The sequence below is a fragment of the Lathyrus oleraceus genome, chromosome 7, assembly GCF_024323335.1.
Source record: "Lathyrus oleraceus cultivar Zhongwan6 chromosome 7, CAAS_Psat_ZW6_1.0, whole genome shotgun sequence".
NCBI classification, from domain to species: domain Eukaryota; kingdom Viridiplantae; phylum Streptophyta; class Magnoliopsida; order Fabales; family Fabaceae; genus Lathyrus; species Lathyrus oleraceus.
Window position 1 is genome coordinate 196,233,872 of NC_066585.1, and position 25,437 is coordinate 196,259,308.

Genomic DNA, 25,437 nt, shown 5'->3' on the forward strand with positions numbered 1-25,437 from the left:
GACTAATTTTGTTTTTGAGAATTCCTAAGATGTCAAGTTGATTGATTACAACTCTCTTATTTTATTATTACAATTGAAGTTAAGACTAGATGTTGTTACTTGCTTTATCTTCAATAATTATGATGATAATTCCGCTGTGGGGATACTTTAAAATGGAAGTGAGCATGCAGTGACAAGTTATAAATGTCTTATTATGTGAATATATAATACCGTCTAGATGAGTTAGATTTCATGTAAACATCCTTATTACAAATGTGTGTATTGAAATTTATTGTTGAAACCCGTGTTACGGAGCAGGTCATGTGTGTTATGAATGTGTGACACCCTACATAGTTTTATTTTATATTTAATTTATGTGATAAATTATGTGTGGGGTTTAGGGTGTTACATCAATTATGTTTGTATGCATTAGCATTACTCTTGCATCAGATCATGCATTTCATCTTATGCATTATGGCGTCACCCATATATCAAAAAATCCAACCATGTTTGGTACCTCAAAGTCCAGATCTCGTCTGGAATTCACTTTTCAAAACCAGTTCCCGTATGGTAGTTAAGTTTCCAAAACCAGTTCTCGTCTGGAAGTTAATATTGAAATTCAGTTCCCGTCTGGTAGTTAAGTTTCCAAAACCAGCTCCCGTCTGATGGTCAGCCCAGTTTCCGTTTGACGGCTTAATTCTCAAGTTAGTTCTCGTATAACTGTCTTTCACCAATTCCCTTCTGGTTGTCCTTTTTCAAATTCATTCTCGTCTGGAAATTCAACTTCAAAGTCCTTAACATCTTTAACCTCAGTAAATCTCTTCGAAGTATTTGTCTAAGACGAACATCTATTCATTAGACTATCTCAGATAACAATCTCCTCAACAAGTTTGATGAGCAAAAGTCCCCGACAGACCAGATTCTCTGAGTTGTTCTCAGTTAATCCCCATCAAGTCTCCTGCATAGTTATTCCCCAGAAAGTCTTTTTCATTTCTCTAAGATATTTTCTTTCATCCAAGAGTAGCTGAATGCAATGTTTTTCAGCCAAGAGCAGCTGGATACATCGCTTTAATATGACATCTACAACCAAGAGCAGTTGTATATGATCATTTCTTCCTCATGAGAGTTATTTTAGCAAAGGACAACTGAATTTAACTTTGATGAGTACATCTATCTTCAACGAAGAGCGTTTGAATATGATGTTACTACTAATTTATCTCCACTAAGAAAGTGTTTGGATATGATTACTCCCCAACAATTGTATTTGGATACGATACCTTATCCATCCCCTGTAGAGTTTTCTAACATGTTTGTTGCGATCCATCATCAGCAAGAAGCAACTGAGTACGATCTGTCAAGATTAGAAACATTTGTGTCAGTCAAGAGCAAATGAACAAGATTTTCTAATCCCTTAGAAGAATCTATCGTCAGTCAAGAGAAACTATATATGATCTTTTAATCCTTTGAGGAGTCCACCTTCAGTCCAGGGTTACTGAATTTGTTTTCCCATATCATTTTGCATTGCATTTGATGATTAAGTAATCAAGAGTATTGCTTAGTTTCATTGCATTCACCCATATCATGATTAAGAAAACAAAAATTATTTCTTTATTCATTTATCATCTGAGTTTAAGAAATCAGGAGTATTTCTTAACTTCAGCGTATTCATCATTTCATGGTTAAGAAATCAAGAGTATTTATTAATTCCTTCATCGCATTTGATGAATAAGTAATCAAAAGTATTGCTTGGTCTCAGTGCATTCACTTTAGTTCATGGTTAAGAAGTCAAGAGTATTTCTTAACCCCATTTCATCCATGTCATCCGGTGATTAAAAGATCAAGAGTATTTCTTAATCACAGATCATCATTTCATTTCACTACACTAGATCACAGAGATACAGAGATATATTGGTCACGAGTACTAATTTTTATCTATGTCTTTGTAAATTTCCATTTTTCATTCATGATAGAGAATTATAAGAGTCTAAGAGTTGACTATTTTGTATCTGGTTCTATGTTCATAGTTCATCGACATCATATCCCTTGCATCAGAAGGAAAAATATGGGTTTGTTCAATATTTAAACCATCTTTCACCGTGATAATTTGAAGACAAGAGTTCTTCATATCCTCTGGTTAAAGATGTTTAAATAGGGACAATTGTCATGGTTAAAGATGTTTAAAGATGTTTCCACTTAATCCAAATTCTTTTATAAATCAACTTGAAACGCTTGATCCAACGTCAAGTCGTTCTACACGCGAAACTCCTTTCTCAATAAAATTGAAAGACAAAGTGATAATTGGTGTACGCCTGTTGAATACCTTGGTTTTTTGCCTTAAAATACTTTAATCAAACTAGGATAACAAGTGACAATTGGTGCATGTCTTTTGAACATCTTGGATAAACGAGCACTTGGTGCACACCTATGCTCAAACGTTTACTAAATTCCGTAAAGACTAAATTTTCATAAAAATGGACGACAAAGGACCGAGAGACGCACATCTCTCTACAAGGCTTGGATAAACGACGTTTGGTTCACACCTTGCTCCAACGGTTACCCTAGTCCACATAAAATCAACTCAACCAATCAAACTTCTTTTTTTGGCCCGTGTGCGACTTGAAAACCTTTTTTCAAAAACGAGTATGCTTTATCCATTTCGACGCGAAACAAACAAAGACTTCATCCTCCAAGAGCTAGCAACAAGTAAATGTTCAACCGTTCAAATGCGAACTAAGCATCACTCCTTAAAAGCAACCAACAAAAAGTTCTTTTCTACAAAGAACTACGTAGTCTTAGTTCTCAATCGCACTTGGAGATACATAGGAGCATGATTTTGAAATCTTGTCAGGCAGAATAATAAAAAAACTCAGTTTAGTCTCTTTCTTTTCTATTTTCTTGCTCAATAAGTAGAAGATCCCAAATAATTCATGCTAACATTCTTCGCATGAATAACTAAATGAGTCTCGTTGAGTACAACGGATGTGATGGGTGTTAATATTTTCCCCTTGCATAACCGACTCTCGTACCCGATCTGGTTGCGGTGATCATTTCCCTTAGCTTTAGCGAGTTTTATTCTATATTTTCCCGTTCCATTGGAACAAATAAACATCATTGGCGACTCTATTGTTATTCCGAGCGCACAACGCGTCCAGGTGATTTTCGCGTTGCGACAAATTGGTTAGTTCAAAAGTCCTTTTAAATGATAATGGAAAACTTCTTAATGACTTAGTTTGGTTTTGTAAACATATTTAAAATATAAAACAATTTAGAAAAATATTTTTAATGTGTGTGTGTGTCTGTGTGTGTGTGCGCGCGCGAGTTATCTTAGAACTTAGAAGCTACTTTCTTACTTTTACAAAACTCTGGCAACTCAAAAAAACACAAATTGGAAATCTTTAAAACTTTATTTGAGGCTTCAAGATTCTTTTCCATAAGCATCGATCATATGTGAGCTTCAATCTTGAGTCTCTTTTATTGATGACACTCTGAGATTTTTTTCTAGTTGGTTCACCATCACCAGAGTGTTGAAAGTTATTACCACTGACTTCAACATCACAACTGACTTTAATATCACGACTGTTGACGTTGTCGTCATAAAAACTTCAGAGAGGATCTTTTGCGGAATTATCAACTTTATACCTGAAAGCACATAGATCCACATGTGGGTCGCGCCTGATGTATCTATATCTTTCTGATCTAATCATGCGCCAATTTGGATATATATAGTTTGCTCCAAGAGACATTTTCGAATCTTTTCCTCATACTATGATCCGCAAAGATGTAGATGCCATGTATGAGGATTTCCTTAATCATCTGGTACCAACTGAAGCACGAGGTATCGTAGCATCTAACGAATGAAATTGTGCATAAGGCTATGTCCAATGGTATTTTATAGTGTCACATCCTTATATGATACAGGATGCTGAGGGAGAGCCGCCTAGGTCAACTCATCAGGAGATATTAGAGAAGGAGCAGGCTAGGGCATATCGTGTTATTAATGTGTTATTTGTTTGTCATCGTATTATAGATCTTGTGCAAGAGGGTATAGACAGAGGGAACTTTCCAAAAGAAACTTCTGAAAGAACCATTATAGATGTCATTTTTACTGAGATACAGACGACATTGCAGTACAGGAGGCAGTGAAGAAATAGGGGGTTTGATATACACAATAGTATTGTATTGTATTTTGTTATTTTGAGTGTATTATGGACAATTTTATCACTTATATATGACATTTTCATCTTATTACATCAATGTTTGGCTTAATTGATAAAAAAAACATCTATGATAGTATAGTTATAAATAGGTGTTTTCTTGAAAATATGTCAAAATTTATTAAGTATAAGGTGACTATGAAAGTGTATATTCGTATTTGACACAAAGATGCATTTCCGGACTAAATTATGGTAAAATTATGAGTGTTTCAATTATGATTGGTTTGGATGCATATAAAATGAATCTAAAAATGTATTTTCAAACTAATCTCTACCAAAAACGTAGGTGTGTCTTTACACATGGATTTATCATAATACGAAAATATATTTTCGAATTTATACGAACATTTTTGAATTTTTATAGGGCGTTTCTCCACCACTTATGGATGGAAAAAACAACCCACTATTTTTATTCAATCCAAATAGTCAATAATTCAGTTCCTTTACGGCCCAAGAAAGAATTTAATCCAATACATTGGGCTTCAAAACCCAAACCTATTTACTTTAAAAGAAAATTCAAACCCTTCTATTTATAGTAAAATAATCAAAATAAAATTTGGGTCTCTATAGAAGTCTAGAATGTTTCAGAATTTTCAAGACCCCATGACAAAATAAATCAAAGTAAGAGCAGTTTCTGGATATTTCAGGATTATTCCTATCTCCTTCATATATATCTGTGCTTCCTCACAATGGGAATCACACTAAGCATCGATAGCATTTCGCACTCAATTCTTCTCAATTCACAGAGTTCTCATAAACTAAATCCAAAATGTCTTTGATTCCAAGTTTCTTTGGCAACCGAAGGAGCAACGTATACGATCCATTCTCCCTCGACGTTTGGGACCCCTTGAAGGATTTTCCATTTCCAAGTTCTGCACTCTCTGCTTCATTCCCTCGAGAGAATTCTGCTTTTGTGTCCACGCGAGTGGACTGGAAGGAGACCCCAGAAGCACACGTGTTCAAGGCTGACCTTCCTGGACTGAAGAAGGAGGAAGTGAAAGTTGAAGTTGAAGATGATAGGGTTCTACAGATAAGCGGAGAGAGAAGCGTTGAGAAAGAAGATAAGAACGATGAATGGCATCGCGTGGAACGTAGCAGTGGAAAGTTCTTAAGAAGGTTCAGATTACCTGAGAATGCTAAAATGGATCAAGTGAAAGCTTCCATGGAGAACGGTGTTCTTACTGTTACCGTTCCTAAGGAAGAGATCAAGAAGCCTGATGTTAAGTCCATTGAGATCTCTGGTTGAACTTAGAATAAGCTATGTTACTCGGTTGCTTCAATTTGTGTGCACTTGTTTTGTGATGTCTTGTATTGTAAGAGATATATGATGATGTAATATGTGTAATGTTAATGTATAAATAAAATTAAGTTGTTGCTCTTCTGACAATGCTTGGTCGAGTGTAATAGTATCAATTATAAGAGTATAGCAGTTACCTATTCAGCAAGAATGCCGTATTGTTTTTAGGTTTTTGGTAACTTTTGTAAGCTCGCATATCACCAGCTTGATCTAGTCATTTCTATTACTATATTCTCTCTCTTGCTCACACCATCATATGTTGTATCCACAATATAACAATGTGGTGTTACATTTACTTCTTTTAAGAGTAGAAAATTAAATCTTACTTTATAAGATTATAAGATTAATGACAGAATTTCATGCTAACAGTTGGATGGTAAAAGGGGCAAGTTGCTGATTCTTAGTGTTGATTCCGAAGAAAATTAATCCTGCTGGTGATAGAGTGTATTTATGATCTTATAGAAATAATTCATATTTAATATTAGGAATATTAATTTTTTATTAAATTTAACCTATTTAGTGTAGGTTAACATTTTGCTTATGTGATATTATTATTTCTGTACATAAATTAGTGTAGTTGTCAGTCTACAGTGCGTATGCGTAACCATGAGTGGAAGTTTGTTATTCTCTATCATCTTTCATTTTTATCTTCTTCATTTTATGTATCAACAATTGGTATCTAAAGCTCCGGTTCAAATCCATGGGGAAATATAGGGAAACACGACTAAATCCATTGTGTGATTGATTTCGTTTCTTGAATTTGTGTTGAATTTTTTATCGAAATCGTAACAGAATCACATTTCTTGATTCTGCAGAATTAAAAAACACTAGTGTTTGGTGAGATTTAAGTGAATTGCACAAGATTGAAGATGAACGAAAATGGTAATCTGAACATTAAGCTTCCAGTGTTCGATGACAAGAATGTTCGATGACAAGAACTGAAATCGATGGATGATTCATATGTGTGTGTTATTTGGCGCTTAAGATGTTCTTGATCTCGTCAACGGCAGTTACGTTCCGGTTGTACTTCTGAAACATGCAATGGATGCGTAGAGGAATGTTCCGCGTGATTTAAAGAAGAAGGGTCAGATGGCATTTTTCTGCATCTATCAGTGAGTGGATGCAGACGTGTTTGAGAAAATCGTCGATTCGACGACGACGAAGGTTGCGTGGGACACACTGGTACGGTGCTACATCGGTGATGCATCAGTGAAAATGTGAAGTTTCAGTCTCTACGTCAACAATATAAGAATCTAAGCATGAAGAACAATTAGAAGGTACCTGACTACATCTCTAGAGTGATTCTGATCACAAATAAGATGAAGTCGTGTGGAAAAACTTTATCTAAAGAAAGGATCATTGAGAAGGTACTTAGATATCCTACTCCTCAGTTTGATTACATTGTTGTGGTAATTGAACATTTTAAGGATCTTAGTACCATGAGAATTGAAGAGTTGCAAAGCAGTCTAGAGGCATATGAATTGCGTCTGACTGAGAGAAACTCTGAAATGGAGGTAGAGTAGTGGGCTCTGAAAGCAGCTTCTGATAAGAAATATCAAAAGTATTCTTGGTCAGAAGTCAGGAAGAAATCTGATGGTGTTCAGAAGTCAGAAACCTCAACTTTTGAATGGCAGAATAGTGCTCAAAAGTGGAAGGAGAAGTATGACAAGAGGAAAGTCCAGTGCTACTGTTGTAAGAAGTTTGGCCACTTCACTGCTGATTATTGGTCAAACAAGGAAAGGAAGTCAGAAGAAGCAAACATAGTCAGAGGAGATTCTAATGATGAACCTGTGTTATTAATGGCTTCTGAGTATGATAATGTGTCTTTGAAAGACTGGTGGTGCATGGACATTGGTTGTTCAAATCACCTTACTGGAAATAAATGGCTGGTTGAGTTTGACTATGGTAAGAGGATCAAGATCAGATGTTATGATGACAAGTATCTAAATGCTGAAGGAATGGGAAATGTCAGAGTAGTTCTGAATAATTGTAAAACTGCATTGATTCAAAACGTGGGGTATGATCCTGGTATGAAAAGCATCAAAATAGATTTTCAGTTACCATGAAGGATAATCTTTTGAGGTTGTATGACTGTAATCAGAAGTTGATTATGAAGTCAGAACATGAAAGGAATAGAACATTCAAAGTGAATGTTAAAACTACAAACTCTGAATGCCTTAGTGCAACAAGTGTTGTGAAGGAAAGTGAGTTGTGACACAAAAGATTTGGTCCTCTGAACTTCAGAAGCTTATGACATCTGAATTCAAAGAAGTTGGTGCATGGAATTCTTACAATTAAAAAGCTAGATAAGTCATGCAATATGTGCATGAGAGAGAAGTAACAAAGACTGCCATTTGCATCTGAAATGCCTCCAAGAGCAAAACATGCTTTGTGTGTCGTGCACTATGATGTGTGTGGACCATTTCTAATACCTTCAAGAGAATAAATTACTTTGTTTCATTTGTTGATGAGTTTACAAGGATGATATGGGTATCCCTTATAAAGTCCAAACACGAGGTGTTTGCTGAATTTAAGAAATTCAGAATCAACGCTGAGAATCAGAGTGGTCAGAAGCTGAAAGTTCTCAGAATTGATGGTGGAGGTGAGTATAACTCTACAGAGTTCAGAAAGTTCTGTGAGGAGAATGAAACTGAGCATGAGGTGACTAGACCATACACTCCTCAACATAATGGTCTTGCTTATTGAAGAAATCAAATTTTGCTTGATATGATAAGCAACATGCTGAAGGAGAAGAAGCTCCCTCACACCTTGTTGAAGAAGTTGTTGTCAGTGCAACGTACATGCTCAACAGGTGTCCAACCAAGAAGCTGAAGGAAATTGTTCCTTTAGAGAAGTAGACTAGAGATAAGCAAAGTGTGAGCCATTTGAAGGTGTTTGATTATGTTTGTTACAAACATGTTCCAGATGCTAAGAGAAGGAAGTTGAATAGCAGAAGCAAAGTTATGTTCCTTGTAAGGTACCATAGTACATGTGCTTATAAGCTCTATTGTCATATCACTAACAAGGTTGAATTCAGAAGAGATGTTATTGTGAAAGAATCAGAAGCGTGGGATTAGAACAAGTCTTAATCTAACTTTGGTGCGGTGTTAACTTCTGAAGATACTTTAGAATCTGAAGATTATGATGATGAGTTACAATTATAAAATGATTCTGAAGGTGATTCTGAAGGTGAGTCTAACTCTGAAGGCGAGTCTGACTCTGAATGTGAATTTGATTTTGATCCATATTCTGATGGTGATTCAGACTCTGGTGGAGATCTAAACTCTGAGAATATTCCAAACTCTGAAGATGGTCATACCTCTGAAGGTGGTACTTCTGGGGTTCCAGCATCTAATATTTTTCCAACGTCCGAAGAAGATTTTCAACAAGTTCAGAGTCCACAAAGAATCATAAACATTCCAAGAAGATTTGCAGAGTTTGACACGATGCAAGATACTAAAATAGACTTTAAGGAGAAGTCATTTAGTGTGCCATGTTAGTAGACTCTGAACCAGTTAGTGTTGAAGAAGCGCTCAAGAAGAAAGTATGGTTGAAGGCCATGAAAGAAGAACTTGAGGCTAAAGAGAGAAACAAGACTTGGAAGTTGACTGAACTTCCAAAGGACAAGAAATGGATCAACTGGAAAACAGAAAGCAAGGTTAGTGGCAAGAGGTTTTCTACAGAAACCTGGGTTAGACTATTTTGAGGTGTTTTCTCCTATAGCAAGACATGAGACAATCAGACTGGTGATTGCGATAGTTGCTAACATGAATTGGCCTCTGATGCATCTGGATGTGAAATCTGCATTTCTGAGCGGTCCATTGCAAAAAGAGGTATACGTGTCACAACCTCTTATATTTATGAAAAAGAATCAGGAAATGGTTGTGTACAAGTTACATAAAGCTTTGTATGGACTGAAACAAGCTCTTAGAGCGTGGAATCTGAAAAATGGATTCAATTTTCAAGCTTCAAGAATTCAGAAAGTGTGAGATGGAATATGGAGTTTATGTTAAGCATACTTACGAAGGCAATATGATTATTAAATGTTTGTATGTTAATGACATATTGCTAACAGGGAGTTGTGAACATGAGATAGCTAAGTTCAAGAAGGTGTTGATGAATGAGTTTGAGATAACTGATCTAGGAAATATGACATATTTTTTAGGGATGGAAATTTGGTACTCTGAGAAGGGTATCATTTTGCATCAGCTGAAGCATGAAGTTGAGCTTTTGAAGAGATTTGAGCCACAAAATTGTAAGGTTGCGATCACACCCTCAGAAACAAATCATGATTTGGATTTTGATCCTGGGGAGGATGATGTAGATGCTACAATTTTCAAGCAGTGGGGTGACTCTCTGAGGTATTTGTGTAATACTAAACCTGATATTTGCTATGTAGTTGTAATGGTTAGTAGGTTCATGAGTAAACCGAAGTGGTCTCATTACCAAGTTGTTGTTAGGATTTTAAGGTATATTAAGGGGACTCTGAAGTATGGAGTTTTGTTTCCTTCTGGTGTTAAGTCTGAATCAGAACAAATGTGCTATTTAGATTCTGATTGGTGTGGAGACAGAGTTGACAAAAGAAGTACTTATCGATATTTATTTAAGTATCTGGGAGGTCCTATTTCTTGGTGTTCCAAGAAGCAACCAATTATTGCTTTGTCAACCTGTGAAGTTGAATACATTGCAGGTGTTGTGGTTGCATGTTAAGTTGTTTGGATTCTAAATTTACTGCAGGATCTGAAGATCAAGGTAAACAAGCCTCTGAAGTTGATGATTGATAACAAGTATGCAATCAATCTTGCCAAGAACCTAGTGTTGCATGAGAGAAGCAAACATATTGGAGCTAAGTTTCATTTTATGAGAAATCAGGTTCATAATTGAGTGCTAGAAGTTATGCACCGTAGCATCCAGAAGCAGTTGGCAGATGTTTTGACGAAAGCAATCAAGACTGATCAATTTCTCCACTTGATGGATGGAATTGGTGTTGCTAGTTTTGATTAGATGAAATGAATTAAGGGATGGTGTTAGAAGTAATTCATATTTAGTATTATTAGTATTAGTTTTTGTTAAGTTTAACCTAGATAGTGTAGGTTAGCTTTTTCGCCTACGTGCCATTATTACTTGTGTATATAAACTAGTGTAGTTGTCAACAGTAGTGTATATAGTGGATATGTGTAACCATTAGCTATAATTGTTTTGCAAGAGTAATGAATGTTTGTTATTCTCTCTCTCCTTCCATCTTCATCTTCTTCATCTTGTGCACCAAAAAGAATTTGTGATACAAAAATTGAGATTTTAAGAAAAATGGAGATAGATAATGGAGTGTTTAAAATCATCCTGAATCTCGACACTGGTGAATGGTAACCCCACCAAAAAGTTTAAGATGGATTGGGGTCTCAGGGAAGGAGACATGTGTTACCCATTCCTTTTCCTTATACTGGCAAAAGGGTTCAATATGCTGATGAAGAAAGATATTGAGACGGGGAAGTATCTGGAATACAAATTTGAGTTAGGGAATTAGTGATTCTCTCTTATAATATGTCGAGGAAACTTTGGTTATAGTTGAGAAGAGGTGGTCAAATATACGAATCATAAAGGTAAATTTGTATCTATTTGAAGTGATTGCAGGTCTAAAAGTAAACTATCACAAGAGTTCATTGATAGGAATTAAGTTTTCTCAGAGCTAGATTGAAGAAGCAGCAAGCATGTTGAATTGTAAAATAGGATCATTTCCATTTAATTATTTGGGTATTGCAATCGGTGTAAATCCTAAGTCGAAAGATACTTGAAAACGACAATAAAATCCAGCCTATCAAGTTGGAAAAATAAACACTTGTTTGTTGGTGGTAGGGTAGTCATTCTAAAATTAGTCTTATCCATTTTTGGGTTTATTTCCTCTCGTTCTTCAAAATTTTGACAAGTATTGTATCTATATTGTGAGATATTAGATCAAACTCCAGTATGATCGAATGGTAGCTTATTGGTTCGACAAATTGACAGGACCTTAGCGTGTCGTCGAAGTTTGTTTACATGTTGTATTCGAAATATGCTAGAATTGTTAGCATGCCAAATTGGGCATGTTTGTTATGCCCAATTTTTTAAGTTAGCTTGTTCCCTAAGTTATATTGTGTAATGGGTCAGTGTGTAAAAGTCCATTAGTTTAGTGTGTGTTAGTTTTCTTATAAATAGCATACTAGCCTCTCATATTGTATAACGCAAATCCTAATTAGGATGAGAGAGGTTATTTGCTACTCTATAACATTTGTAATCTTGTCCCCAAGAGAAAGTAAATAATAGCAGCTTATAACCAATTTCATTGTGTTCTTCTTGCTTCCCTCTTTTCTACTCTTGTGGGTTTCTTGCCGATCAAGAAACCAATTATACTTTGTTATTCTGACATTGTTTTTCACAACAAATTGGTGCGGTGAGCATGGAGAAGATGTCGTCAATAAAATATGAGATTGAAAAGTTCACCAGAGTAAACGATTTTGGTTTGGAGCGCTTAAACTTGAAAGCCATACTGGTTCAATATGGTCGTTTAGAAGTGTTGAAGGGAGCTGAAGCCATGGACGATGCATTAACGGACAAAGAAAAAATGACTATGGTAGAGAAAGCCCACAATGCCATCTTATTGAGCCTTGGTGATAAGGTTCTTCGACAGGTTTCAAAGGAAACGACAGCGTCTGAGTTACAGATGAAACTCGAAAGTTTGTACAAGACTAGATTGTTGGTCAATCACCTCTACCTGAAGTAAGCTCTATATTCATTCAAGATGAGTGAAGATAAAGTTCTGACTGAGTAGTTGGATATGTTCAACAAACTGATTCTTGATCTTGAAAATATTGATGTCAAGATCGAGGATGAATATCAAGTGTTGTTACTATTGTGTGCTTTTCCCAAATCACATGTTCACTTTAAAGAAACTCTCTTGTATGAAAGAAAGTCGCTGACCTTTGAAGAAGTTCAATCAGCCTTGTACCCTAAGGATTTGAACGAACGAAAGGAGCACAAGCCATCTTCGACTAGTGAAGGCTTATCGGTTAAGGCGAAATTCACAAAGAGAAATGGCAAGTTCAACAAGAAAAAGGGTAAAAGTTAGCAGGGGTCTTATAGTGGTGATGCATCTGGTATTCAATGTTATCACTATAAGAAGGAAGGTCATACAAGAAAAGTGTGCCATGAACGCCTGAAAGATCATGGACGTAAGTATAATGGAAACACAACCATTGTTCAAGATGATTTCTACTCATATGATGTTCTTATGGTTTCAAGCGGCGGCTCAAGTAAAGAGTGGATTATGGATTCAGGTTGCACTTGGAACATGACTCCAAACAAAGACTTGTTCGAGGAACTATGTTATCAAGATGGTGGATTTGTATTGCTTGGAAACAATAAAGCTTGCAAGATTGTAGGTGTTGGATCTATGAGATTCAAGCTCCATGATGAGTCAATAAGGTTATTGGCTGAAGTTAGGTATGTACCTGATTTGAAGAGAAATCTAATTTCTCTTGGTGAATTCGACAAGAAAGGATATGTTTTCCAAGGAGAGAAAAGTATTCTAAAATTCATGAAGGGGTCGAAGGAAGTCTTAAGAGGCGTGAAGAAATAAGGCTTGTATACCCTTGAGGATAAAGTTGTTAGTGGTTCCGCGGATGTTGCATCCACGAAACCTTTATCGGAGACAGAAATTTGGCACATGAGATTGGGTCATGTCAGTGAAAGGGGTATGGTGGAATTGGGGAAACAAAATCCACTTGGTGGAGACAAATTCGAAAAGCTGAAGTTTTGTGAATCCTGTGTACTTGGAAAATCTTGCAGGGTGAAGTTTAATAAAGGCAAACAAAAAATACATGGATCCCTTGATTATATCCATGTTGATCTTTGGGGGCCTATAAGGTTCCCGTCACATTCATGAGAAGGCTATTTTCTATCCGTAGTTGATAATTATTCCAGAAATTTTTGGGTATTCATCCAAAAGACTAAGGATGGAACTTTTGACAACTTCAAAAGTTGGAAGACTCTGGTCAAAAATCAGACTAGCAAAAAGGTCAGGAGATTAAGAACTGACAATGGCCTTGAATTTTGCAATGAAGCATTCGACGATTTTTGTGCAACCTCTGGTATTACAAGGCACATAACTACTGCAGGTACTCCCCAACAAAATGGTTTGGCTGAAAGTTTTAATCGAACCATTTTGGAAAAAGCTAGATGCATGTTGACTAGTGATGGGTTAAAGAAGATGTTTTAGGCATACGTTATTTCGACAGCAACATATCTGATAAATAGATGTCCTTCGAATGTGTTAGATATGAAAACACATGAAGAAGTTTGGTCGGAACACCCACCAGATCTCGATAAACTTAGAGTATTTGGCTGCACAGCCTATGCTCATATTAGGCAAGACAAGGTCAAACCTAGAGCTCTGAGATGCATGTTAATATGATACCTTGAAGGAGTCAAAGCTTATAGGTTATGGTGCCTAGCGCCAAGTTACATGAGGTGTATCACCAGTCGAGATGTGGTTTTCAATGAAGTTAAGATGACTTTCAAGAAAACTGATGACGTTAGGCGAAGTGCATAGATATTTATATAAGAGATGGAACATGAAGAGATTCTTATTGAGGTGGAACATCTCGATGTTGAATTGTGTATCCTAGATTAAGTCGAAGAAGAAGCACAAGATGTTGAAGATATTGAGAAGTTGAGGAAACTGTCGATGACTACCCGTTGGCAAGAGATAGGTCGAGAAGAGTTATTAAGTCACCTCAAAGACTTGGGTATGTAGATCTCATAACTTATGCCTTAATCTCTACAAGTGAGGTTATAAATGAAGAACCTACAGACTATATGGAAGTTATAAGGATTCGAAACAAGACTGAATGGTTGAAGGCCATGGATGATGAGACAAAGTCTCTTCATGATAACCATATTTGGGAACTGATCAAGAAACCTGTTGGCGCCAGGTTAGTCAGATGTAAGTAGATTTACAAAGTTGAGGAATGAATCGAAGGAGTGACGTCGAAAATATACAAGGAAAGATTGGTAGATTTTTTTTACTAAAAAATAAGGTGTCGACTTCAATGACGTGTTCTCTCTTGTTGTGAAGCACAGGTTCATTTGAATGTTACTTGCCATAGTGGCACAGTTCGGCCTAGAATTGGAACAAATGAATGTGAAAATTGCTTTCTTGTATGGAGATCTAGATGAAATAATCCTGATGAGGCAACCTGAAGGGTGTGCAGAAAATGGAAAGGAAGATTATGTGTGCAAGCTGAATATATCTTTATATGGACTGAAACAATCTACTCGACAGTGGAATAGGAGATTCGACAAGTTCATGGCACATATAGGTTTCATTAGAAGTCAGTTCGGCCACTGTGTTTACTTCAGATTTCGACCTGGAAATTCATTTGTTATTTTGTTGCTTTATGTGGATGATATTCTCATAGCAATCAACATTGTCGAGGATGTAATGAAGGTAAAGGTTGAACTCAATAAGGAGTTCGATATGAAGGATCTGGGAGCTGCATCCAGGATTCTCGGGATTGACATCCGAAGAGACAAAAAGTAGTCGAAATTATGCTTATCTCAAGAGACATGCCTACAGAAGATTCTCGACAAGTTTGGTATGTCGAATTCAAAGTCTGTTGTGACTCCGACAAACCCTCAATTCAAGATGAGTATAGATCAGTGTCCTAATACTGAGGTCGAAATAACTTATATGAATAACATCTCATATGCTAGCATAGTAGGTTCTTTGATGTATGTTATGGTTTGTACTAGACCCGACATAACATATGCAGTAAGTCTTGTAAGCAGGTACATAGCGAGTCCTGGAAATGCTCACTGACAAGCATTCAAGTGGATTCTAAGGTACATAAATGGGTCTCTATACAGAGTCCTGATTTATGGTGGAGCATGTGGTGAAAATGGTAAAGCAAAAATTGAAGGGTGTGTCGACTCTGATTATGCAAGTTGTATGGATTCCAGAAAATCTATTTCTGGATATGTGTTCACTATGTTTGGCACGACAATCAGTTGGAAAACAACACTTCAGAAGGTTGTTTCCTTATTAGCCACTGAAGCGGAATATATCGTCCTTACGGAAACTGTGAAAGAAGCATGGTGGCTTTAAGGTTTTGCTAAAGAGATGAAATTTCAAGGTCGAGTTACAGCATGGATTTGTCGTAATACGAAAATGCATTTCTTAATTTATATGAACATTTTCGAATTTCTATAGGATGTTTCTCCATTACTTACGGTGCAAAAAACAACACACTGTTTTTATTTAATCCTATTAGTCAATATTACCGCCCAAGAAAGAATTTAACCCGAATACTTTGGGCTTCAAAACTCAAACCTATTTACTTTCAAAAAGAAATCCAAGCCCACTTATTTATAGCAGAATGATTAAAACAAAATTTGGGTCTCTATAGAAGTCTAGAAAGTTTCAGAATTTTCAAGACACTTTGACAAAAAAAAATCAAGTAACAGCAGTTTCTGGATAGTACAGGATTCTTCCTATCTCCTTTATATATATCTGTGCTTCCTCACAATGTGAATCACACTAAGCATCGATAGCATTTCGCACTCAATTCTTCTCGATTCACAGAGTTCTCATAAACTAAATCCAAAATGTCTTTGATTCCAAGTTTCTTTGGCAACCGAAGGAGTAACGTATACGATCCATTCTCCCTCGACGTTTGGGACCCCTTGAAGGATTTTCCATTTCCAAGTTCTGCACTCTCTGCTTCATTCCCTCGAGAGAATTCTGCTTTTGTATCCACGCGAGTGGACTGGAAGGAGACCCCAGAAGCACACGTGTTCAAGGCTGACCTTCCTGGACTGAAGAAGGAGGAAGTGAAAGTTGAAGTTGAAGATGATAGGGTTCTACAGATAAGCGGAGAGAGAAGCGTTGAGAAAGAAGATAAGAACGATGAATGGCATCGCGTGGAACGTAGCAGTGGAAAGTTCTTAAGAAGGTTCAGATTACCTGAGAATGCTAAAATGGGTCAAGTGAAAGCTTCCATGGAGAACGGTGTTCTTACTGTTACCGTTCCTAAGGAAGAGATCAAGAAGCCTGATGTTAAGTCCATTGAGATCTCTGGTTGAACTTAGAATAAGCTATGTTACTCGGTTGCTTCAATTTGTGTGCACTTGTTTTGTGATGTCTTGTATTGTAAGAGATATATGATGATGTAATATGTGTAATGTTAATGTATAAATAAAATTAAGTTGTTGCTCTTCTGACAATGATTCATAATGAATGCTTGGTCGAGTGTAAACTAAACAAGAGATAATGTACTGCAACAAATTTCCATATTAGTATTACAAACAATACTCATACACGGCCGAATCTCCAACATGAGAACCCATATGATATAAAGCAGAAACAATCACCTATGCGCTTCTCATCAACTATAATTTGTTGGACCCATTTCGGCATTAGAGTAGGTTGGACGTCCAACCCTTCAATCAAGTCACCGTTGAGAAAGACAATATAATGTTCAATTGGACAAAACTCAATTGATTTTGGGTAGCAATGGTGGTAGAGATTACTTAATAGTATCAATTATAAGAGTATAGCAGTTACCTATTCAGCAATAATGTCCTATTGTTTTTAGGTTTTTGGTAACTTTTGTAAGCTGGCATATTACCAGCTTGATCTAGTCATTTCCATTACGCTTATTCTCTATTGCTCACCATCATATGTTGTATCCCCAATATGACAATCTGGTGTTACATTTACTCCTTTAGGAGTAGAAAATTAAATCTTATTCTTTTTTTTTTAAGAGTTTTTAGAGGTGTCTGTGATAAATTTCATGCTAACAGTTGGATGGTAAAAGGGCCAAGTTGCTGATTCTTAGTGTTGATTCCGAAGAAAATTAATCCAGCAAAGAAAACAAAATATAACTTAATATTGTTGATAGAGTGTATTTATTACCTTCTATTAAAGGTAAAAGCATACGATTTAGTATTGATTTAGTATTAGTTTTTATTAAGTTTAATCTAGTTAGTGAGGGTTAACATTTTCGATGTGGTATTATTATTTGTGTATATAAATTAGTGTAGTTATTAACAGTAGTGTGTACAGTGGGTATGCGTAATCATTAGTTGTAATTATTTTGTAAGAGTAGTGAAAGTTTGTTATTCTCTTTTTTTTCTGTTTTTCCATTTTCATCTTTTTCATAGGGAAACACGGGAGAGTACGAGTAAACCGTGAGGCATTGTGTGATTGATTTCGTTTCTTTAGTTCGTGTTGAATTTTTTATCGGAATCGTAACAGAATCACATTTTTTTATTCTACAGAATTGAGAAACACTAGTGTTTGATGAGATCTGAGTGAATTGCACAAGATTGAAGATGAACGGAAACAGTAATCTGAACACTAAGTTCGATGACAAGAACTGGAATCAGTGGATGATTCAGATGTGTATGTTATTTGGCGCTCAAGCTGTTCTTGATTTTGTCAACGATAGTTACGTTTCGGTTGTTCTTCCAGCGAATGCAACGGATGTGCAGAGTAATGCTCAGCATGATTTAAGGAAGAAGGGTCAGAAGGTGTTTTTCTACATCCATCAGTATGTGGATGCGAACGTGTTTGAGAAAATCATTGATTCGATGACGACGAAGGCTACGTGGGACACACTGGTACGGTGCTACAACGGTGATGCATTAGTGAAGAAGGTGAAGTTTCATTCTCTACGTAAGCAGTATGAGAATCTCAGCATGAAGAACAATGAGAAGGCACCTGACTACATCTCTAGAGTGATTCTGATCACAAATAAGATGAAGTCGTGTGGAGAAATTCTCTCTAAAGAAAGGATAATTGAGAAGGTACTTAGATATCTTATTCCTCGGTTTGATTACATTGTTGTGGAAATTGAATATTCTAAGGATCTTAGCATCATGAGAATTGAAGAGCAGTAAAGCAGTCTAGAGGCACAAGAGTTGCGTCTAACTGAGAGAAACTCTGAAATTAAGGCAGAGCATCAGGCTCTGAAAGCAGCTTCTGGTAAGAAATATCATAAGCAATCTTGGTCAGAAGCCAGGAAGAAATCTGATGGTGTTCAGAAGTCAGAAACCTCAACTTCTGAATGGTAGAAAAGTGCTCAGAAGTGGAAGGAGAAGTATGACAAGAGGAAAGTTTAGTGCTACTGTTGTAAGAAGTTTGGTCACTTCGCTGCTGATTATTGGTCAAACAAGGAAAGAAAGTCAGAAGAAGCAAACATAGTCAGAGGAGATTCTGATGATGAACCTGTGCTATTAATGGCTTCTGAGTCTGATAATGCGTATTTGGAAGACTGATGGTACATGGACATTGGCTGTTCAAATCACCTTACTGGAAATAAGAAATGACTGATTGAGTTTGACTCTGATAAGAGGATCAAGATCACATGTTCTGATGACAAGTATATAAATGCGGAAGGAATGAGAAATGTCATAGTAGTTCTGAATAATTGTAAAACTGCATTGATTATGTATCGCAATGGTGTATGAATCCTAAGGCTTGCCTTGGAATTAAGAATGAATAAACATCACTGATCTGAGCAATTTAGGCCGTGGAATTTAGGTGAATACATGGATCAGGCTTGTCTGTTTCGCTGTTTAGACCGGATAAAAATGATGCTAAATAGTGGGTGGCATTGCATGCCTTGCAATATTTGTTCTCAGTATTGCAGATCTGGCAGTTTCAAGACTGATTTTTCTTTGTATCTTATTTGAGGGTAATGCAATGAAATTGAAGTATGTTGGTAGCTTCGGGGTTGATTTTTGGAGAGGCTATTTGTTATAGCTGTTCTATTTGTTATAGCTGTTCCATTTATTGGTTTTTAGATTGGTGTTTGTTATAGATGTTCATTTAGAGTTTTTCAGATTGGTGTGGGGCTAGTATAATTAAGTTTTTGCTTAATAAAAAAAACATTATAGATTAGATATATAAATATATTATTTTGCTTATTCAAAAAAAAACATTACGAATGTGACAAATACTTCTCACTACCTGAAAGAAATGTCTACCGCCCAGGATAATAGAAAACTTCTCCATCCTCCATTTTATTGTTAACGTCAAACTTATAATAATGAAATCGCAGTAATTTTTGGAATCTCAGATATAACAACAAAGAGCACTTATTTATTAAGAGCACAAAGGATAGTTTTACTGCGCCATGACGGCTTAATACACAAGTTCTGAAACATAAAAACTAAGACAAATAGAACTTCAACACATTATACAAGTTCTGAACTAAAGACATACAGAACTTCAACAGATTATACAAGTTTTGAACTAAAGATATATAGAACTTCAACGCATTATAAGATGGCTACGCAACATTCACATACTTAAATTCCACCACGAAGGCGCAAAACTAGGTGAAGAGTAGACTCCTTCTGAATGTTGTAATCAGCAAGGGTCCTACCATCCTCCAATTGCTTCCCAGCAAAGATCAACCTCTGCTGATCTGGTGGGATTCCCTCCTTGTCCTGTATTTTTGCCTTCACATTATCGATTGTGTCTGAACTTTCTACCTCCAATGTAATGGTCTTCCCTGTCAAAGTCTTCACAAAGATTTGCATACCTCCCCTCAAACGAAGGACAAGGTGAAGGGTAGACTCCTTCTGAATGTTATAATCAGCCAATGTTCGGCCATCTTCAAGCTGCTTCCCCGCAAAAATCAACCTTTGCTGGTCTGGGGGGATACCCTCCTTGTCCTGTATCTTGGCCTTCACATTGTCAATAGTGTCTGAGCTCTCTACCTCCAAAGTAATTGTCTTGCCCGTAAGAGTCTTCACGAAAATCTGCATCCCACCACGAAGACGTAAAACAAGGTGAAGAGTTGACTCTTTCTGGATGTTGTAATCAGCTAGAGTTCTGCCATCTTCGAGCTGCTTTCCAGCAAAAATCAACCTTTGCTGGTCTGGGGGGATACCCTCCTTGTCCTGTATCTTAGTCTTCACATTGTCAATTGTGTCTGAGCTTTCTACCTCCAAAGTAATTGTCTTGCCAGTAAGTGTCTTCACGAAAATCTGCATACCACCACGAAGACGCAAAACAAGGTGAAGAGTTGACTCTTTCTGTATGTTGTAATCAGCCAAGGTTCGGCCATCTTCAAGCTGTTTTCCAGCAAAGATAAGCCTTTGCTGATCTGGTGGGATACCCTCTTTGTCTTGTATCTTGGCCTTTACATTGTCTATGGTGTCAGAACTCTCCACCTCAAGGGTGATGGTCTTTCCTGTGAGGGTCTTGACAAAGATTTGCATACCACCACGGAGACGGAGCACCAGGTGGAGGGTGGATTCTTTTTGGATATTGTAATCTGCCAAAGTTCTGCCATCCTCAAGCTGTTTGCCAGCAAAGATAAGCCTCTGTTGGTCTGGTGGAATGCCCTCTTTATCCTGAATCTTGGCTTTGACATTGTCAATGGTATCAGAGCTCTCCACCTCAAGGGTGATGGTCTTTCCAGTGAGAGTCTTCACGAAGATTTGCATCCCGCCACGGAGACGGAGCACCAAATGGAGAGTTGATTCCTTCTGTATATTGTAATCAGCAAGGGTACGCCCATCCTCTAGTTGCTTGCCAGCAAAAATGAGACGCTGCTGGTCTGGAGGGATCCCTTCCTTGTCTTGAATCTTGGCCTTAACATTGTCTATGGTATCTGAACTCTCAACTTCAAGAGTGATGGTCTTGCCAGTGAGGGTCTTAACGAAGATTTGCATCTACATTATGAGAAACAAACAAATCAATCAGAAATTCTTCATAAAGATTACTACAGTGAAAGACTACGTGTAGCAAACAAAAGACTAGAATATAATCAATCAACCAATATAATCACCTCTATCTATTTAAAGAAAAACATCTTAGAAACGTCTTCATCAAATTCACCAAAATACAACAGTCCAAAACAAAGCTATAGATTTGATACTTTTATAAATCGGGTCCAGTTCAGAATAGAAGCATCAAGCACCCTTGGACTGATCTAATTACAGAATGTTTTATACCATACAATACATAATCTTGTTCTGAGAAATTCGACATATGAACCATAAAACGGATATGAAGGTCTTCTTCGACCATAAAAATTGAAAAATATTGTCCAATTAATCAAAGAAAAGTTTCCCAAATCTAATTACAGAATGTTTAAATACCATACAATACATAATCTTGTTCTAAGTAATTCAGCATGCAAACCTTTAAACAGATATGAAGATCTTCTTCGACCATAAAAAATTGAAACATGTTGTCCAATTAATCATAGAAAAGTTTCCCAAACATGGGATTATTGATATTTCATCGGGTAAACAATTAAATCAAAATCAAAATTAAAATCAAAGCAACGTATCCAACAATCGATTAAAAGAGAAACCAAAACCCTAACAATTGAATGTGAAAAACTAAATCTAAATCTAAATCAAAATTGGTCCAATGATAAACTAATCGTGAGAACGCAAAACCCTAACATCGAAATATAAGATTGAAATAGAATAGGTGTAGAAGATACCTTGATTCTATGTGCTAGGGTTTCTTTTCTCTGGAACGAAACAAAAGTTTGTATGAATGAATATATGAATATTGCGTTACGGAGCTTTCGAATTTATAACTTGAAATGATATGAGGTTGCGTAAACGTAAGGGCAGATCGCCAATTGAATCGTGACACGTGGATAAATTTGAGCTATAAGCGATTTTGACACGGCAATGTTTGGTATCACAGTCGTCTTCGGCAACGGATGAGATGAATTATACATCTTCTTCCAAACACGTCTTGAATCTATTAGCTTGTTTTGTTTTACTGTGGTAATGTATACTCTCCGTTCCTTTTTTAAGTGTTACTTTTTTACTTTTTACACGTACCAAGGAAGTTAATCATTATTGTTACTTTTCAAACAATAATTTTTCTTTTACCTATAATATCCTTAATTATTTATTACATTCATTTTACTTTTTCTCTCTCTGCAATCATTATATAGGGGTAATTTTGATAAAATAACAATTAATACTACCTTGAACTTTACAAGTGACAATTAAAAAGAAACAAATTTTTTACAAGAAAGTGACACTTATAAAGGAACGGAGGGAGTAATATTTTGGTGTAGTTTTTTTTTAATATATTTTTTTAATTTTATTTTAAATTTTAACTTCTATTTTTTATCAATATATAACGGTTTCTATTTTTTATGCTAATAATTTTAAATATTTTATAAATAATTATCTATATTAATATATAAAAAACATGAATTTTGTATAGTTTTTTTTTCATCCAAATATATCTTTTCAATTTTATTTTTAATTTCTATTTTCCGTTTCTTATTTTTCAAAGTATTATCTTTAAATATTTTATAAATAATTAAAAATAAAATTAAAATATATACTAATATATAAAAGAAAAACATGAATTTGATGTAATTTTTTTTCAAAAATATATCATTTTCAATTTTATTTTAAATCCTAACTTCTTTTTTCCATAAATCGTAGTTATATAATAATTTTTATTATTTTTCACATTGATATTTTATAAATAATTAAAAATAAAACTAAAATTAAATAAAAATATAATACAATTTATGCGCATCAGTCTAAACGCTAATCTTTGATTAAGCTAAATAAATTTTTATCATTTTATTCAATTATTTTTTGATATTTTATAAAAAATGATTTATGAAAATTCTCCTAAGCGTTTTTTATAAGACTCATTTTTAGTAGGCAAAATTTATATATGAAATTTATTTTTAAAATAAGAAATTCTCATGTGTTTTATTCAATGGAAAAATATAAAGGATAAGGATTCACTTTCTTTGACGTGGGAAAGGAACCTACCTTTTAGTCAACTTTAACCACATGATAAATCTGATGTATAAAAGTATGTCATGTGTCCAATTATTTATTATCTATAATTATTTATAAAAGGTTAGGAAGATTTGGATTGACTTATTTTTCTTTTTAAATTACCTTTTTTTTTGTGCAAAGAGAGAGTTGAAGTCCAAACAACAACAACACTAATCAATTCTAGCAACATCTCGTTGGACAAACCCAAACAAGAAGGCTGGACAAAAGTCAAAGATATAATCATAAATTTTAAAATTGAGGTTAGTCTTAGCTAGTCGATCTGCATAGGAATTGGCTTCGCGGAGAATAACCTTAAAGCGATAATTAACAACACTCTTGAGCTCATCTTAGATAGAACGGACCAAGTAAAAACCAACTTTCTTATGAAGCTTATCGCTCAAAATATCTTTGGCAACATTCACATTATCAACCTAAACCTCAACCTTTGGCAGCTTGAGACGCTTAACCAAACGGATTCCTTGAAGAACACCCCACACCTCAGCAATATAGCTATTACAGACTCCAAGAAACTTCGAAAAACCTTTGATCCAACCTCCACATTTATTCCTAATTATCCCTCCACAACCAGCTTTACACCAAACCTGAAAACCAACAGCATTAACCTTGCGACTCATTGCTCCATCAACATTTAACGTCACCCAATTGTCGACAACAGGGGACTACTTCTCAATTATCCTAGGATGGCTTCTACTAAAAACCTTCTTTTGGAGCAGCATCATTCTACAATAACAATCATGGGAATACAATATATCATCGCCTAAGGATAAAGGAAAAGCAAAATCTGGATTATGAACACTCTGATTATGCCACTACCACAACTTAAAACAAGTTTGTGGCCCAAAGCGTGGTTCGATCCCGATTCTGACATCTAATCTTAGATGTAAGATTAAAGTCCAGTCATTCTTCCAAGCTAGTGGAGAAGAAGGTAGATTGGTGTTTGTGCGGAACCAAAATTAACCACACTTTCAAAGTAGACTGACAGTCGCGCATAACATGAAGAGTAAACTCTTATTTATTAATACACACGTTACAAAAAGGATCATGAATCTTACGTTTGAAAAGCAACAAATTAGTTTTCAAACCTTGGGCAAACATCACCCACACATGATAACAAACTTTTTTCGGGACAACAATATTCTAAATCTGACTCTATTGCCTAGGATGATCAACAAGATCGAAGTAAGTGTGTAACTCATACGAACTAGCAATCAAGAACAATCCATCAGCAGTGCCACTCCAAATGCTACAGTCCTTATGTATATTGTTTCTAATAGGGGGAGCTATCACACGAATTTGATTCACAAACTGCCCAGGTAAAAGGGACTGAAAAACCTTCCACTTCTAGTTGCCATGCATATCAACCAAGTCTACGAGCACGGTATCCACAACACACAAGTGAGGATTATTTGCAACAGTGCCCAATCTGAGCCCCGCTTGCACTCAACAATCATCTCAAGCTTTGATCCCAGTGCCATCTCCAATTTCCCACTAACCATACTTGTTATTAGAAATCCACTCATTGGCCAAGTTTTTCCACAAACTAGAGTCATAAGCTTTAACCTCCAATATGTTACCCGCAATACCTTTCCTATAATATTTATCCTTAAGTAAATTTCACCAAAAAACCTCGTCGCTGCTTTGAAGCTTCCATCTCAGCTTGGACAAACACGCCTCATTCATCTTTGTTCTACGACTGTCATCTGTCAAAGATTCTCGCTCAGTCATCATCAACTGAAGTTTCGAATACAGTGGATTCAGAGTTGGTGGAGAAACGGTCATTATATTCAATGTAGCCCTTTTTCCATGTATATCACCAATTTCAAATTTGTAAAGATCCATGGAGTCTCGCCATTTGCGGACTACCATTCTCATAAATAAATTTGAGACTTTATCCAATTCTTTATCCTCTTATTTGTTTCTGTTTAACAAATGTTTGCATGTTTTAATGGATGAATATCATTGTTTTAAACAAATAAAATTTTCATAAATAAACTGTTTTAAACAAAGTGAACATTCACAGTGACTGAAAGGATAAATGGAATGTCCTCAGCGCTTTCCCAAGGATAGTACGATCATCAAAGGGTAAGACATTTGTTCATA

At 35.9% G+C, this 25,437-nt stretch overlaps 2 protein-coding genes and 1 pseudogene across 2 annotated transcripts; 2 read left to right on the forward strand and 1 right to left on the reverse strand.

The window, feature by feature from the left end:
- Window positions 1–4,856: 4,856 nt before the first annotated feature.
- On the forward strand, window positions 4,857–5,574 carry LOC127108316 (18.2 kDa class I heat shock protein). The gene has a single exon (XM_051045781.1). It carries the CDS (start codon window positions 4,963–4,965, stop codon window positions 5,437–5,439), a length of 477 nt encoding a protein of 158 aa, XP_050901738.1. The 5' UTR covers window positions 4,857–4,962; the 3' UTR covers window positions 5,440–5,574.
- A 10,385-nt stretch (window positions 5,575–15,959) lies between these two features.
- Window positions 15,960–16,740, forward strand: LOC127108318 (18.2 kDa class I heat shock protein). The gene has a single exon (XM_051045782.1). The coding sequence runs from the start codon at window positions 16,129–16,131 to the stop codon at window positions 16,603–16,605; it is 477 nt and encodes a 158-aa protein (XP_050901739.1). The 5' UTR covers window positions 15,960–16,128; the 3' UTR covers window positions 16,606–16,740.
- Window positions 16,741–19,607: 2,867 nt separating this feature from the next.
- Window positions 19,608–22,231, reverse strand: LOC127108317 (polyubiquitin-like; annotated as a pseudogene).
- Between the last annotated feature and the right edge of the window lie 3,206 nt (window positions 22,232–25,437).

What these genes read in the sequence shown, in the direction of transcription:
- LOC127108316 (XM_051045781.1), top strand. Translation starts at nt 4,963, where the DNA reads ATGTCTTTGATTCCAAGTTTCTTTGGCAACCGAAGGAGCAACGTATAC.
- LOC127108318 (XM_051045782.1), top strand. Translation starts at nt 16,129, where the DNA reads ATGTCTTTGATTCCAAGTTTCTTTGGCAACCGAAGGAGTAACGTATAC.